The following is a 13,630-nucleotide window of genomic DNA, read 5'->3' as shown; positions in this document are numbered from 1 at the left end:
AACTGCAATTCTGCCAACCCCAAGTGATGTATTTAGGACACCTTTTATCAAAAGAAGGAAGAACGCTCACACCAGATAGGATTCAGACCATTCTCAACACTTCTGTTCCCAAAACCCAGAAACAAGTCCGTTCACTGATTGGCCTCACCTCTTTCTGCCGACAATGCTTACCGAATTTTAGTCTCATTGTCAAACCCCTTCTCTCCCTCCTAGCCAAAGACACACCCTTTCCACTCCCTTGGACACCCGAATGCCAGTCTGTGTTCAAAGTATTACGAGATGCCCTTTGTTCAGCACCCGTTCTAGGAACAACGGACTATTCTGAACCATTCTCCCTCTACACGCACGAAAGGGAGGGATGCGCATTATCTGTCCTGACACAAGCAATAGGCCACCCTCAACGCCCCTGTGCATATTTTTCCGCTACCCTCAACCCAGTAGCTAGAGCACTGCCCGTGTGCTTGCGCGCTGTAGCAGCTGCAGCAGTTTCCATTCGACAGAGCGAGGGAATAGTGCTCTCCAACCCCATCACAGTGCTAGTACCACATGCAGTCGACACATTGCTGAATCAGACCAAAACGCAACATGTGACGAGTGCCCGACTGACGGGATACGAACTGACCCTGTTAGCACCGCACATTACGCTGAAACGATGTTCCACCCTCAATCCGGCCACTTTGCTGCCTCTTCCTGAAAGCGACCCCAATACGATCCCACTACACGACTGCATTACACTCACGGATGAACAGACTAAGAGTAGAGTCGATCTCAGAGACACTGCCTTTCCAGAACCAGACGGGGAACTATGGGTAGACGGCTCATGTCTCAAACTCCCTGATGGCACTACCTCAGCAGCATATGTCGTAACCACAGCTCAAATTAACTTAGAAACTGCCCACATTAACCAACGATCTGCCCAAGCAGCTGAGCTCATTGCCCTCACTCGAGCTTGCATCCTAGCGGCTGGCACGACAGTCAACATATACACCGATAGCCAATATGCCTTTGGGGTGGTTCACCATTTCGTGCTCCTTTGGAGGGAAAGAGGGTTCCTAACGTCACATGGCACCCCATCCTACATGGAGATCTAGTCTCAGCATTAACGGAAGCAGTCCTTCTCCCCAAGCAGTGATCAAGTGCCAGGCTCATAAGAAGGTGACCGATATCATTGGACAGGGAAACGCACTAGCTGACATTACTGCCCGAACCACAGCACAAGACAGAACAACAACACGCATGTATGTGTCCAGGTCGCAAGCAGAACACTGGACTGGCACTAGGGCGACCATAAGGGACATACAAACGACAGGCACACAGAGTGAACTGACAGAATGGGCACGGTTGGGACTGAAAGATGAGGAAGGCTGCTGGAGGACAAAAGACGGTGACAAATAGCTGTTACCGAACACATATCTGATTCCCATACTGACCATGGCACACCTACCAGCACACATAGGATCTGCCCCCATGATCGAGCTAATCGCGAGAGTATGGCACAACAGCAAGATTGCAGACTCAGCAAAACGTTTGGTACAACAATGCATGGTGTGCCTGCATCACAACCCAGGGAAGGGAACAGCAGTGCCACGGGGAGAGTGTTTGCCCGATCACCCCTTTGAAGTCCTCCAAATGGACTACATACAGTTAGAAAGGTGCCATGGTCTCAAGTACGTCCTAGTCATTGTGTGTGCATTTAGCATATGGGTGGAAGCATACCGCACTCGAGACAATACCGCCACGGCTACAGCTAAGGTGTTGTTATAAGAATTCTTCCCTAGATACGGCCTTTGTCGAAATTTATGGAGCGACAATGGCTCCCATTTTGTAGCGGAAGTTAACCAAAACATCCTGAAGAGCTTAGGGGTGAAGCAAAAATTCCACGCTGTCTTCCACCCCCAATCAGCAGACCTAGTAGAACGGCACAATGCCACACTGAAACTGAAACTTGCAAAAATAGTCGCCACCACTCGGTTGAAATGGCCCTATGCACTCCCACTGGCATTGCTATCAATGCGTTCCACCCCAACCAAGCATAGACTGACACCCTACAAAGTAGTTTTTGGTAGGCCAATGAATGTCTGAGCGGCACCGAAACCATCCACCATTAATGATGTCCCGGACATATTAATGTCCGATTACCTGCATAAGCTTACTACCGAATTAACAATTATCCACCAACAGGTGCTGCATGCCATTCCGGACGTGTCCAGGGGTCCAGGACATGATATCAAAAGCGGCGACTTTGTCCTTGTAAAGAATTTCCAGAGGTCGGAGAGTCTGCAACCCAGGTGGACGGGCCCCTGGCAGGTCCTCATCGCCATCCGAACTGCCCTTCGAGTGGAAGGAAAGAAGAACTAGCTGCACGCCCACCACTGTCGCAGGATCTCACCAAACCTGATGGCTAGTGAGGAAGTGGACGTCCAAGGAAAGCTCCTGACCAAAGATCGACCAGCCTTGAACTGCTACCCACAGACAGAGACACTTGAACTGGCAGAGTATCCCGACCCTACTGTACCATCCAAGAAAGGGTACAACCTGAGGTTGACAAAAGGAGGGCGTCTCGACACGCAAACCACTAAGTCAAAAGTCTCAGATCGGTAGCCAACACTACAAAGGCTACTAGGAGATACGCTAGACGAAGTATGTGGTCCTGATGGAAGATCCCGGACGACCGAAGAACCACTGTGACGACGCCAAGGTTGACAAAGTTCACAGTATAAAGACAATTGCACTCATAACAGTATCACTCACCTCTTACTAATGGTAGCAGTCTGGATCATCAAAGAGAGTGTTCCTGCCCATCGAACATTTATGCCCACTGTGCAACCCACCACTAAAAAAGAACACTATCTGGTGTCACTGCCACCACGCCTCCGAGAACGACGCAGAGAGTTCTGGAATAACTCTTTCGTCCAACTACTGCACCAGCACAATCTTGTCGCAAATGCTACGAACTATTGGGTCTGTGGGCTGCTACCACATGTCACTGAACGTTCCATTCCTTTCATCCCTTCACCTTTCTCTGTACATGGGTCCTGCCTTGCCTGGTTAATGCTTCTATAAGAAAGCTAAAAAGACAATGCCACATCTGCTGGAACAATAAAACAATTCTACAATGAGTTCTGGCTGAACAAAACTGGAAGAACAGCTGTTCCCTTTTGTCCTCTCATTTGAAATGCGACCTTCCCAATGGACATTCCTGCAAAAGAACGAGTGGAAATGCAAGTGTTCAATAACCCAGCCAGACCCCCCTTCTCCTTTCTAAAGAAAACAACAGCTGCAACCACAACTGTGGCCCTATCTGTGGTGAACGACTCAGGTCTTGTTTGCATTGAAGGCATGGGACGAAAAACGTGGGCCCACAGTACTTGTCGCATCACCAGGACTCTACAAACCACCGACCCCCCTTCATTTGTTGCATCGCCAAACATGTACTTCATCTGTGGTACTAAAGCCTCCACCTGGCTCCCAAAAGGCTGGGGGGGCACTTGCTACATTGCCTTTGTTCTACCTCTGACCTACACTGCCCCTACTGGGCATCATAGAGAAAAACGGTCCGGAGACACTGACCAAGCAAACTCGGCTCCATCCCAGTTTCTTGATGCAGTTAAAGGCCTTGTTCCACTTTGGGGTCCGATGGCAAACAGCCGGGCCATTCGACACCTGTCTCAGGCAGTTGAGATAGCTTTGAATGTGACAGCTGGCATCCTCACCAACAACACTGCCGAGCTTCAAGCAGTCCGCCTTATGACTTTGCAGAATCGTCTTGTATTAGACGTGGTACTGGCAGACAGCGGAGGAGCATGCCACATCATCGGTGCCAGCTGTTGCACCTTCGTTCCCGATAGTTCACCTTCCGTTTATAAGGCAATCGAACATTTGCACAGACTTTCATCAGAGATCCATCAAGGACAAGAGACTTGGACACTTGGAGGCTGGTTTTGGGGGATATTAAAAGAGTGGGGATGGAAAGAATTGATGATCCTCTTGATTCCAGTATTTATAATATGTGCCTGCTGTCTGGGGATACACTGCATACCTCCTCTGTTTTCCCTATGTATGAACTCCTTATGCTCAAGAAATCTAGACTCACACACAGCTCGAATAAATGTAATACACGATACCGAGATACAGGACATTATGGGGATTGAAATAGACTAGCAAGATGTCTTGGAAATGTTCAAAGGGAGGACTGGTAAAAGTAGAATCGACAAACGTGAACAGCACCGGCGCCATCTTGCTTAAACAAGAGCCATCAAACGCACGTAAACGGCATCCATTTTAGGTGCCGCAGCCATCTCGCGCTCTGCGAGTTACTCATGACTCACTCTGACCTAGCAACCATCCCCGGTGCTCTGCTCCAGCATGACCAAATACTTGGAGATCATAAACCCTTGTCCTCGTGACAAAACCCCGGAGCCACTTTCCGCCCTAAACACGTTTTTCCTTTCATCCTCCCCACTCGAACAGGCCCTTTGATAACCCCCAACTGCACCTGGCCACTCTATCCGGTCCCAGGCTGTAAACCAAGCCTTGCGGACGTACTTTATTGCCCCCACACTGCAGGACGTGTTGCACACACAGAGATGCACAATCTTATCATCTACATAACTCTTAGATCTGACCGATCCCACGCATTTACAGTCCCCATTGGAATGTCCGGCTGTGTGATACCAATCACCAATCAAGATCCGGGTGGGGGACTACCAACTGTTGGGACTCTGTGAGAACCTGCTTGGGGCAGGAATTCCTAGGATGTTTGACCACCAATAAACTTACTGTAAAACTGTATATAATGTGGGGCAGTGGAGAAGTTGTTAGAACACCTCCTGAAGACATTGATTGTCTCAGGCCTGTTGTGTTCTCTACTGAAGCAATAAACCCGTTCTTGCTTTCCAGTTTTCCAGCGCCTGTCTCTTTATTTGGTAAATATTGACATTGGGATGAAAGGCGTACTGCGCCGAACAGCCTTGTTATTCGTTAAAGATTGGCTGTTTTCCCACATTTACAGTGGAGCCAAGAATGGTTTGCATATGGCTGGCCTTGTCTGTAGTTGCACAAAGACTAGAGAATGATGTGGTGGGGTGTTGCTGAGATTAACTAGCAGTCCTTCCATCGTCTTTAGTTTTTTTTTCTCAATGATCAGCCCTACGTGGCCCAGAACAGATGTTGGTCCCATAGAGACCTATGACAAAGGGACTCCTGCTGCAGCCCCCTGGTGAGGCTCATTAACGCTGGAAACCGTTTGAGGTTATGTGGATTCCAGATCCTTGGGGGTGTGGCCTCAAAGTTCAGGATCGAATGGCCTTTGAGGGTCAGAGCCACAGCTTATAAACACTCAGGGAACAAAACACACTGAATGGAATGAGGACACAAATAGTTACAAAGGAATGAGTTTAATTCAAGCATTTCTATCGCTCGCTGTGCGCTGTTCTCAGTAGAGTTTGTAGAACAATCAATGGACTGGAGTCTCTGTGGTTGCTTCATGTAAAGGTTTTGCGATGCTGAAAGCTCCTCCTCAGGGTTGACCGTAAGCACCTTTAATTCTCCCACATTGTCTCTCTTATGTAGAAAGGTTACATTTACAACTGAAGTTTTAGTCACATTGAGAGCACGGATCATTTTTTTTCTCGTTGTGGGTTCTCTTATGTTGAATGAAACTGAATCTCCAGCAGACCCTTCCCAGGCATTTAGAACTATGGCGAGGTTTTTTCCAGGTAAGTTCTCGCAGGTTGAGTGAGACCAGATGTCCGACTTTTTCAACATTCAGAGAGCTAATCAGGTTTTTTCCCAGTGTGAGTTCCCTCATGGTGAGTGAAAGTTGTTTTATGACTGAAGCTTTTCTGGGATTCAGAACACTGATAGGGTTTCTGCCCAGTGTGGGTTTTCTCATGTACAGTAAGGTGGGATTTCTGCCTGAAGCTTTCACAGCATTCAGAGCACTGATACGGTTTGAGGCCAGTATGGATTCTCTGATGTACAGTTAAACTGGATTTGTAACAGAAACTTTTTTGGCATTCAGAGCACTGATACAGTTTATACCCAGTGTGGGATCTTTCATGTATAGTAAGGCTGTATTTCTGACTGAAGCTTTTCCAGCATTCAGAGCACTGATACGGTTTTTGTCCAGTGTGAGTTCTCTCATGTACAGTCAGGCTGTATTTCCTACTGAAGTTTTTCCAGCATTCAGAGCACTGATAAGGTTTTTGTCCAGTGTGGGCTCTTTCATGTAAAGTGAGAATGGATTGGATACTGAAGCTTTTCCAGCATTCCGAGCACTGATACGGTTTTTGCCCAGTGTGAGTTCTCTCATGTGCAGTAAGGCTGGATTTCTGACTGAAGCTTTTACAGCATTCAGAGCACTGATACGGTTTTTGTCCAGTGTGGGTTCTTTCATGTACAGTGAGATTGGCTTTGCTACGGAAGCTTTTACAGCATTCAGAGCACTGATACGGTTTTTGTCCAGTGTGGTTTCTTTCATGTACAGTGAGATTGAATTTGCTATGGAAGCTTTTAAAGCATTCAGAGCACTGATACGGTTTTTGTCCAGTGTGGTTTCTTTCATGTAAAGTGAGATAGGATTTGCAAGTGAAACTTTTACAGCATTCAGAGCACTGATACGGATTTTGTCCAGTGTGAGTTCTTTCATGTAAAGTGAGATTGGATTTGGTACTGAAGCTTTTACAGCCTTCAGAGCACTGATACGGTTTTTGTCCAGTGTGAGTTCTTTCATGTACAGTGAGATTGGATTTGCTACTGAAGCTTTTACAGCCTTCAGAGCACTGATACGGATTTAGTCCAGTGTGAGTTCTTTCATGTAAAGTGAGATTGGATATGGCACTGAAGCTTTTACAGCCTTCAGAGCACTGATACGGTTTAAGCCCAGTGTGGGTTCTTTCATGTACCGTAAGGCTGGATTTGCGAGTGAAGCCTTTCTGGCATTCACGACACTGATAGGGTTCTCGTCCAGCACTACTTTCCTCATGTTTAGTGAGGTGGGATTGATAACTAAAGCTGTTCTCACAGTCATTGCTCTTATTAGGGTTGATTGTTTCTCCAAGTTGGGTTTGTTCCTGGATACCTGTCATCTTAAGACTGAATTTGATTTCTGATCATGTACTTGTTTGTCACAACTCAGCATGACCTTCTAAAATACATTTCAGATGCTCTTCTTAACATATGTATTTAACTGATTATAGTTTTTTCCTGGAGATCATTTTCCTACCTTTAAAGGCCCCGATCTAACTTGTCTCATTAACTTTCACCGAGGAGCCCCTTGTATTTATTAAGATGCCCTCATGGATTCATTTTCTCCAAGTTATGCCCGGGTGAATTTTCTCTTGTTTAATTAGTCTCATTTAGTGATTCTAGTTTGTCACATTTGATTTAGGAGTTCTAAAAGCACTGATTAGGTCTTTGGGCTTTAGTGTTTGCCTGGTAGGTATATTTGTTCATACAAGTAATGACAGGTTATTAGGGCATTTCCAGGGTGGTTTATGAATTATCAATAGCGTAACACTGGCCCCTTTTATACTTTGAGCCAGTAAATGGTTTTTTTGCTCAATGGCTAAGACAGGCACATGGTCGACTTTGTATGTTACAGAACACTTTGAAACCACTTGGATCAACCCAAGAGACAGAGCTGGTGGGGGAAAATCGTCCTATGTTGAAAATGATAATCCAGCATCTTTGCCGAAATTACATCTGAGAAAGAGCATTTATTTTTTTTTTCTTTTATACAATCTTTTCTCTCCACGGAATCACAGGAGATGCAGTCAAAAGCTTGCGCTTGTAAACCGGGGATATTAGTCTTTTTGACGGTTCTGTCAAATCACAACACGTCTACAGATGCTGATCTGTTGAGGAGGGTTTGGGTCTCCAAAGCATTTCTCATAAACCATCAAACCACCAAATTTACAACACTGAGTTTTCTCAAGTGCACTGCGTGGGAATCAATTGTGGCCAATGTTCTCCTCAATCTCAGTTACTGACACTTGGTAAACATTTATGATCATTTTCCTTTAGGATTTGACAACTTTCACATACACCAGTTTCTTCCGCTCCAACATCCTCACCATTCCTGGCACATAGAATGTGTTTCTTCTCTAGAGATCGAGAATGCTTTGACTTTCCTTGAAATAATCCTTTTTGTTGTGTTTCACTAAATTTAAACCTTCTTTTTTCTGTTCATGCTTCTGTCACCTGTAGAAATGGAGTCAAAAATTGTAAATGAACACAAAGACAAAATATTCGTGACTTTATACTTTGCACAAAGAAAGCATTAACAAAAACAAGAAAGGAAATGAGTTTGAGTTGCATTTCTGATAGTGGTGAAACAGTGTAGATCGGGAGCTTGGGATCACTGGAAATCAAGGATGTGAGAGCAAAAGAAGTAAATATTTAAGAAAGAAACATAGATTCTCAGAAGCAGCCACCACTATCAAATTGCAATTTCAGTGGCAACAGCTGGCATCATAGTGAGATATTTGTAATTCTTGTAATAAATTACTAAATGTTATTTACTCCCCTGCCCACTTAGACTGTTAATCTATTCCTTTTTCCAGTGATCTAGGAAGGGACAATTTATTGAACAGCACAACAGTAAAGGAAACCAAAAAGGGTAAAGAAAAGAAAAACACAAAACAGAGGAAAGAGAAAAGAGGCTATCTTCCACTCTCCCCACAGGGGTCCAGCACAGGAAACTCTGCAGTAGGCCTGGGTGATAAATTCCATTCTGCTCGTGGAATTTGGGTAATTTCGCGTTCGGCGGAGAACACGGAATTGCCAAAAATTCTGCGATCCGCGGTTTTGCGGAATTTTTTGCTCGTTCGCGCTTTCAAAATGCGTGTTCGGGAGATATTTCTCCCCGAGCACGCAAACAGCATTCGCGAACAGGAAAAAATCAACGTGAACAGGCGGAACAAGCAATTCCGCGTGTTCGCTGAACTTTTGTGTGCTCGCGGAGATTTTTTACCGTTTCATGAAGCTTTGCGTAGCGCGACTACTCAAATACCGCCCACCCCTACTCTTCAGCAGATGCTTGTGAAACCATAAGTTACTTCCAAATACAGTGCCCCCAAGGTCAGCACCAGGTGCAGTTCCACCAGATGCACCACCCTAAAGCAAGCCCTGTGTGCATGTGTGTCCACACACCTGTACTGTGTCTTTTGCTTGTAATAGACAGGACATAAAAAGAGCAGGATATGAGGACGCAAAGAGATGGAAGTCAGATCCAAAGAGAAAAGACACCGAAAGACAGACAGAGGGAGGATGGTATCGTGTGGTCTGGAAGAGGAGACAAATGTGCCAATTGTTAAGGAACTGCTGGGCAAAACTGACCTAAAAAGAATTGGACCTGCACTACACTCCCAACATGTACCAGGAGGAATGTGGACCCATCAGGTGATTATCAGAAGTTTGATAACAATAAGAATAGTGCATAGAGGGAGTCAAATGTTGAAGCTGAAGAGACAAAAAAAACAGAGATCAAGAAAGGGAATAGAGAAAGAAGAAACAGAGGAAAAGGAAACTTAGGGTTATAGGAATCCTTACCTGACAGTTATATTATATTTTATTCTTCCGAGGGTGGCAGCCTCGCTGCACTGCCTGCTCATCCAAGAATATCTTGAAAGGAAGTAAAAAATGGTTTTGCATCAGACGACTATCGCACTTCATCACATTTTACAAATAACCATCCTGAACTTACAAAACAAAAGAATCTCTTGTTCTCTGGATGCCATTGTGAAGTAACTCTGGTTATGAATAAATATTTTTTTTGGTTCAAGAGCCATGATCCCTTGCTGGAAAAGGTCTCTGTGAATATAGAGTGCACCCAGAGTCTCAGAGAGCAAACCCAACAACCCAGTCCATGTCTTCATAACCCCCATCTTTCCATTTACAGATCATGAAACTTGCAAATCAAAACAATCTGGTTTGCAAAGGTATGTTAATGTCCTTGTACATAATTCTGTCCACTGTTCATAAATCAGCCAACCAGACTCTTAGATTTATAATTCCCCGTCTCGGCGGGTCTTGGGCTCAAAATTCCACGGACCTGATAATTCTCGCCTCTGTGCCTATTCCAATCATGGAGTCCCACTCTGCAACTCTGGGCAATAGCTTGCTTAATCTCCACAACGGCCCCCACAATGCTAAGGATGCCTGGCCTCCACCTTGGGGGTGCCCAGGAGTGGACCCCTCACAGGGAAAGCCAGGATGGGTTCCACAGCGGTATTCGTACAAGCGCCTTGAGACCCTTGCGGGTGAGTAGTGCGCTATACAAGTATCAAGTATCAATTTACATAGAAACCATGCTCTCGGAGCAACAGCAATTCAAGTTCAAGCTGATGCAGAGTTCGAATGCTGAGCAATGGAAGCAGCAAAGCATCAATGTGTTGGTTCTTTTTATCTATAACTTATCTGAAGGGATGATGCGGAGGGTCAGTATAAAAAAATCCTTCACAAGACAAAGCTTGGAACATTGAAATGTTTAGACCTCCATTGGAGACAACGGAGCAGCAGCAGCCTATACAACCTGATATAGGCCCGCTGCTCTCAACATTACAATGTCCTAATACACAGCCTCAGCCTTTCGGAAATATATGGATTGGGCAGGAGAAGGCAGAAGATGGAGCCTGCAGCAGGGCACTCAGGAGCCTCCCCCTTCCTCCTCCCATAGCTCGCAGGAAGAGGGGGGTTCTGCTCATCTCCTGCATCTCCCCGGCTCAACTGAATGATGAAAAGCAGTTTAGCCGAGCCCAGGCAGAACAAGGGTCTGACTTCAGCCTCCTTTAACAGCTATTGCTGTGACTGTTCAACAATTAACCACTGTGGTCCTGCATGCAGCTGTTAACTGTTTAACATTCACAGCAACAACTGTGAAACAAAGGTTTCAGAGTACCGTAGGTGTTTCAATCCCCTCCGTCTCTGGGACACCTTTGTTTTATTAATTAACACATTCTGCCCTCATGAGGCAAACAGTGTAATGACCTTATAGTCAGCCGTAGCAGGCAATACTGCCTTTAAAGGACCGTTCCCTTGGTAAAGGCACTTGCATTTAGCTTTGGAGTTACAGCAAGCTATAAGATCATATCAAAGATTTAAAATAATGGTTACTTAGTCAGAGAAATAATCATCATAATATTTGCAGAAGGATCACATACAGTTAACCTCTAAATGATATCAAAAGCCAGACTCAGATATAACTCCAGCTGTAAAGTCAATAGACAGACCACCACAACAAATGTGTGCTGAGAAATAAGAAAACCTTTTTCTATAATATCAAATAGGAAAACTGACATAGAATCTGCATAGTTCAAAATCAAGGAAGAGTTCTTTTGTACAACATCAGTAAGAGGAGTGAAATATAGTTTGGATTTTGGAAACGGGTAAAATAAAACAATTGCAGCAAATATCACAAAACAGTACATTTTATAAGTTTTTAGACAGAGAGAACACATTATTGACATGGTTCATGATGGGGTAAAAATGACAACAACCAATGAATGTTCATGAAAACATAGCACAACTAAATGTAATTTTAAAAAACACACCTACAAAATAAATAATTAATTATGACTCTTCACCTTAAAGCAAGAGATTGGCATTGGATCTTGCATGTTCTACCAAACAATACAGCAACATGGGACAACAATAGTATTAATTCTTCTCAGGTCCTTTACTATCCTCCTTTTTCTACCTGTTTATTTAATTCCCGTGATAGTAGAATAACATGGGCTCCATATCTCTTCTTTTAGACTGCCGTGCTTAAAAATGTTATCAATGACAGGTATATGCCCTCCTCTGCTTCACGTGTACGGTTGTACTGAGGAGTGAGTGGACACACTGCATTCGGTTTCACCGTGATTTAAGCTGGCTCTGCACTTTCAATCAATTCACATTTCTTTCCTGTAAAATTCCCAGCCTCTTGATGTACAGTGCAATTTAAAGCTGGAGTTAAATACTCTATGTAAAGCCTGGAAACAAATTAACTCTCGAGTTGCCGAATGTAATTTAGAGTCTTCACATTGTGTTTGAATACCAAACCCATACGGTGTACAGTAATTTACACAAGTCTTTTCACAAGATTATTCCCTAACATTATAACTGGATCTTAATAACAGTTTAAGTTTCTGACACAATTTGTACGGGAACATTTGCTGACAGCTTATTAGTTGTTTATTAGAAATGCCTACAACTTGGACTCGTTTCCCAAGAGGGGTGGGTTGGGCGCTCCCGTCAGTCTGACTGTGTAACGGGAGGCACATTTATTGATTAAAAGAGATGCCGGGTTCCCATTTACTTCTTCTACAAAAGGGCCTCTCTGGGTGACCTCTAGGACTGCACCAAGCATGCAATCCTTCTCCCGTCTCAGGCACCGTCATTGTGTCTGATTCATTCCAGAAGAAACTCCAAGTGTAGGTGGAAGTTGTGGAAAATCATTGTTAATCACTGAAGAATTTTATTGAAATCCTGAATTTGTTAAGAATTTGGCGTTCTATTCTATATTGGGCTGTGGGGCCATCGGTACTGGAGGCATGATCCAATTTAACTGTCTTTAATTCTGCATGCTCGTCTCAGAGGCCAGTTGGGCTGGGACCATTGGCTGTGACATCCCATCCTGTGCCCTCTGATTAATGTTCCCGTTTCCCAGTTTGATGCACGCATGGCAAGGGGCGTGTCTTATTCTGCATATTATTAATATTTTAGGTATTTATATTGCCATGGTTAGTAAAACCAATACTTTGAGAAAAAACATTTCTGGATGCAACGCTAAAAGACAGGCAGACACAAAACCACACGCGCCCTCTTCTGTCCGGTCTCTGACTTTGCGATATTGTGTAAATCTGCTCTAACTGGCGATGGTTGGTACTCGCTCACTATGCTTGCAGAAACTGTGTGTGGTAATTGTGATATAGATTAAAGATGGTACATTTCTGAACGTTCATTAAGTCCATCGACTGCCGTGTTGAATTTGATAAACAGTGTTGCTTCTCTTTTGGTCAGCGAGGATAACGCTTTAGAGAACAGAAGATGCCATCCTTTGCTGAGTACCCATGTTATACAACAGTAAAGTGCCAGCAAAGGCTGAACTGCGCTTGTATAATCGTGACAGACATCTTGAGTTCACAATCCAAGTTCTGAGATCAACACTATCAACACTATCATTCCTCTTTTAAGAGCATTTTTTAATTTGAATAAGACAGGATTCTCATCCGATTAAAAAAAAAGTGCTGGGATTCTGTCTCGCATGTTGACTTCATTTTGATTCCAACCATGACCTAGATTGCGATAGTTTCACTTATCTATTAGATTAGTAATAGGGCTATGTAATACATCGTGGCAAATGATTGCGCAAATGACTCCCCCCCCTTTTTTTATTGGACTTCGGGAGAGCTAACTATGGGCAAACAATGTATACAGGAAATCGTATGACAGCTACATGATGATCCATTGTGTCAAATATGAGAGATTAAGATCACAGATTAAGATCACAGCCTTTTCTTAAACAAGTATTGACTACAATTCCCAGAATTCAATGCATATTCCTCGCGTTCAAGTACCGCGGGGATACGTCCCTCCGCACTGGCAACAAAATAACAAACAAGACGAGCAGAACTCGGTCGAGACA

At 44.3% G+C, this 13,630-nt stretch overlaps 1 protein-coding gene across 1 annotated transcript; it reads right to left on the bottom strand.

Moving 5' to 3' along the window:
• Positions 1-5,380: 5,380 nt before the first annotated feature.
• LOC147670620 (uncharacterized) lies at positions 5,381-7,225 on the bottom strand. Its single transcript, XM_086948121.1, has one exon. It carries the CDS (start codon positions 7,086-7,088, stop codon positions 5,775-5,777), a length of 1,314 nt encoding a protein of 437 aa, XP_086804247.1. The 5' UTR covers positions 7,089-7,225; the 3' UTR covers positions 5,381-5,774.
• Between the last annotated feature and the right edge of the window lie 6,405 nt (positions 7,226-13,630).

The sequence above is a fragment of the Lissotriton vulgaris genome, unplaced genomic scaffold (genome assembly GCF_964263255.1).
Source record: "Lissotriton vulgaris unplaced genomic scaffold, aLisVul1.2 SCAFFOLD_519, whole genome shotgun sequence".
Lineage (NCBI taxonomy): Eukaryota > Metazoa > Chordata > Amphibia > Caudata > Salamandridae > Lissotriton > Lissotriton vulgaris.
This window is presented reverse-complemented; position numbering and strand designations above follow the sequence as displayed.